At 32.4% G+C, this 3677-nt stretch overlaps 1 protein-coding gene across 1 annotated transcript; it reads left to right on the forward strand.

Annotated features, from left to right (window-relative positions):
- Positions 1–1046: 1046 nt before the first annotated feature.
- On the forward strand, positions 1047–3375 carry LOC142523023 (uncharacterized). The gene is made up of 4 exons (XM_075626665.1): positions 1047–1206; positions 2014–2203; positions 2287–2350; positions 2624–3375. The coding sequence occupies exons 2-4, from the start codon at positions 2052–2054 to the stop codon at positions 2897–2899; spliced, it is 492 nt and encodes a 163-aa protein (XP_075482780.1). The 5' UTR covers positions 1047–1206; positions 2014–2051; the 3' UTR covers positions 2900–3375.
- The last annotated feature ends 302 nt before the right edge of the window (positions 3376–3677 follow it).

Consider the following 3677-nt stretch of genomic DNA (forward strand, 5'->3'; position numbering starts at 1 on the left):
AAATAATAGATAAAATATTTTAAAAAATTTAATTAGTTAAGTTTATTATTAATTAAAAATATGGGGTTTTCGGTAAATACATTGGTCAAAAAATAGAGATTACCTAAAATACCAATTTTTGTTAAAAAAATATATATAGAGAGAGAAGCTAATATTCTAAGACTAATTTTTTTTTAAAATCGAATTTATTTAAAAATTAATATAATATATTTGATAGATACACAAAATGCATCGCACGACTCGTAGTTCTTTTTATTTTGAAAAAGAGACTTTTAGTTCTATTAATAAATGATCACGCATATGTTTTTATTTGAAAATACGATCAAACATAGTTCAAAAAAGTAATAAGTTCAAGAATTTATCATATCTACGACCGAAATATCGAGCTATCGCATTCGTCTTCGTATATGAAATGTATAAAAACATTAATATCACGTGTGAAAATAAATGTGAATTATTGATATATATTTGACACAATTTCTAATTTATCTGTGCTCTGTTTTTATTTTTTGTGTTAAATTTTCGACATCAAAAATACTTTGGCAAAAATTTGTGTGAGACGGTCTCACAGGATCGTATTTTATGAGACGAATCTTTTATTTGGGTCATCTATAAATTTCTAAGAGTATTACTTTTTATTGTGAATATCGCTATGATTGACCCGTCTCATAGATGAAGATTCATGAGAGCAGTCTCACAAGAGATGTACTGAAATACTTTTTACTATCTAAATTATTCTATTTAATGATATTGTAATAAAAAAAAGGCTCTTTATTGCATTGGACCGTTAGTTTTTTTTTTTTTTGATAACTGTGAATATTTATTAAATTGCAATAATAATAATAAATAAATATTATTTTTTAAAAAAAAATAATTATTGCTAATATTATATTTTTATGGCACAAGTAGGGACACTTTACTTAAATTACAGCCTTTCGCATCAGTATTGTCTCCCATGCACGACATAGATATTTACTCTTTAGCCCCTAAACATCTCCTTTTTTGCAAATTCAACACCTTTCTTCTGTTTCTGCTTTTAAATTCCTTCTAACCCCATCAAAACGAACCTCCTTTCAAGGCTGACCGTTTACCCACACCGGATCTTCTTTCTCTTTCTTCCTAATTTATTTATCTTTTATTTTCGCTTTTCAAGTTTTGAATCCTCCCTTTGGAGGAATCATCCACAATTTTGTACAGATCTTTCAGGTGAATTCAAGCTTTATCTCTCTGTTCTTGGCCCTCTTTTCGACCTAGTGTAGTTATAAAGCTGGTGGGCTAATTCTGGAAAAAAATTTAAGATATTTTTGATGAATTTTGGGGTGTCCCAGATTAGATTTTGCTTCAAAATTACGATTAATGATGGTGGTTTTATCTGGAAATTTTTTTTTTGTGAGAAAAATTAAGTTTTTGATGAGAAAATACGGGTTTGATTTGTCTTTTTGCAGCTTATGAAGCGTTTTTTTAAGTTGATTTCATTAGTTTTTTGCAGATCTATGCAGGTGGGAAATTTTTTAAAATTTTAGTTTTCATTCGGAACTCAGAATTTTTCCATACTGCTAGCTGTTTTTTTCCGTATTATTTTTTTCAAATTTCAAGAAAAGGCCATCTTCCCACATATGAAAAACCTCAAGAGTCTCGAGGATTTCTTTTGTCTGATCTGTTATGCCTTGAATAATTCAGAACTTAAAAAACAAAAATTTCGATTTCTACAACAGATCTGTATGGATTTCTTGTTTAGTTGATTAAATAATATTTTGTTTTCTTGAGCACATATTTTAACCTTATGAAAAAGTCAAAAACCTGAGCCGGCGGCTCATTTCTAAGCTTATCATCTTCTTCTCACGTTGACCGGATCTCGATTTGAAACAAAGTAAACCAAAGTTAAACTATTGACTTTTTTTTAAAAGTTTAGGATATATGTGACATTGTTTCCACATATACTGTCTGTTTGTGTTAAAATTGTATTTTTTCTGCACAAGACCTCAAGATCTGACATTTCTTGGAAATTATCAGGTGTTAGGGAAAATTTTTCGAAATCTTGTGAGAGGAAAATGAATCGGTGCTCTATCCAGCGCAACAGCTTTGTTTCCTCTGAGGAGATGAAGAATGTCACGGTGGTTTGCCCGAAGCCACGGCGGCTCAGCCGTATCGGAGCCACTGTTAACGACCCTTCTTCCACGAGGTCCCTACGGTGGCATGTCAGGTTTATATTTTATTTATTTAACTGCCCATTTACTCTATTTATTTGATTATTTCTTTAATTTTTTTATTTATTATTTTTAACAGCTATCAGCAAGAAATTTGTGATGTCAAAGCTGGAAATGAACTGCTGGACATCATCCTGTCAAAGGTTTGTTTCTTGAAATATAAGTCTAAAATTTGGTTTTTGGTTAGTTTGTGGATTAGATGGATCATTAATTTTGTGTGGAGAGGATTTCTCAAAGAAGTGAAGTCACAGGAAAAACACACGATTTTGGTTAACCAAGCTTAACTAACATATCAAGACTTGTTTGTTGCCTGATACAAATTCCATGTCTTTAACATATCAAGAAAATGGTTTGACAAATTTTTCTTGTTATATTAGATTAGATCTAACAAGAATTTGGTTTCCAATCAATTGCAGGGTGGTTGCGCAGATCAATCAGTCACACAGTACGCCCCGTCGCCCCCGTTTTTTTCAGGGTCCCCGCCGAGCCGAGTATCTAACCCACTAATTCATGATTCGCGATTCAGGGAACGAGCCATCCTTACCTCATCGGGGCACGGACCATCCCCATCTTCCACTCGGAAAGGTGGATTCGTTCGTGCTAACTTTGGTAGCAGCCCGACTGTTCGTGTCGAGGGATTCGACTGCCTCGACAGGGATACGCATAATCACAGCATCCCTGCCTTGGCTTGAATCACGCATAACCTTAATAGGAGGAGATCACGCATTTTGATCGCGTCGACAAGTACGAGTGGGGAAATTAATCGTGTTGATCATTTTGTCTAGTGTATATACAAACTATGTTTCTTAGAGTGTCTTGTATCCAAGGGAATGCTGCTTCTTGTGTAAGTATATGAGAGAAGTTTCATAGGAAGAAAAATAAGTTTCAAGGCCCTTTTAGATATTATGTATGAGAGCCTACCCTTCTTTGTAATGGTGTAAGTAAAGAGATGAGAAGAGGGGAGAGCTTATTGTAAAAGATGTCTATTTTTGGGGTTGGTTTGGATTATTTCGAGGAGGAAAATACATGTGTAAAAAAGGAACTTGTATACAGTTGGCATCGAGTATCATCTTTTGTATGCAAATCGTCACGCACTTTGGTGTGTGTTTATACAATATTTTTGTATAGTTAATTGGATATGAAATTATTTAACGTTGTAATTTGAATTGATTATATTTAAGTATGGGTATATTATAGAAAGAGTAACTCTTTTGTGAGATGGAGATTAAAAAAGAATACTCTTCGTATAAAAAGTAGTATTTTTTTATGGATGATTTAAATAAGAGATCAGTCTAACAAAATATGATTCGTAAGATCGTTTCATATAAGTTTTTGTTTTATAAAAAGATAAAAATTTGTGTGAGACGGTCTCATGGGTCGTATTTTGTGAGACAGATTTCTTATTTGGGTGATCCATGAAAAAATATTGCTTTTTAAGCTAAAATTATTATTTTTTATTGTGAATATCGG

This window comes from Primulina tabacum, chromosome 13, assembly GCF_025594145.1.
Source record: "Primulina tabacum isolate GXHZ01 chromosome 13, ASM2559414v2, whole genome shotgun sequence".
Lineage (NCBI taxonomy): Eukaryota > Viridiplantae > Streptophyta > Magnoliopsida > Lamiales > Gesneriaceae > Primulina > Primulina tabacum.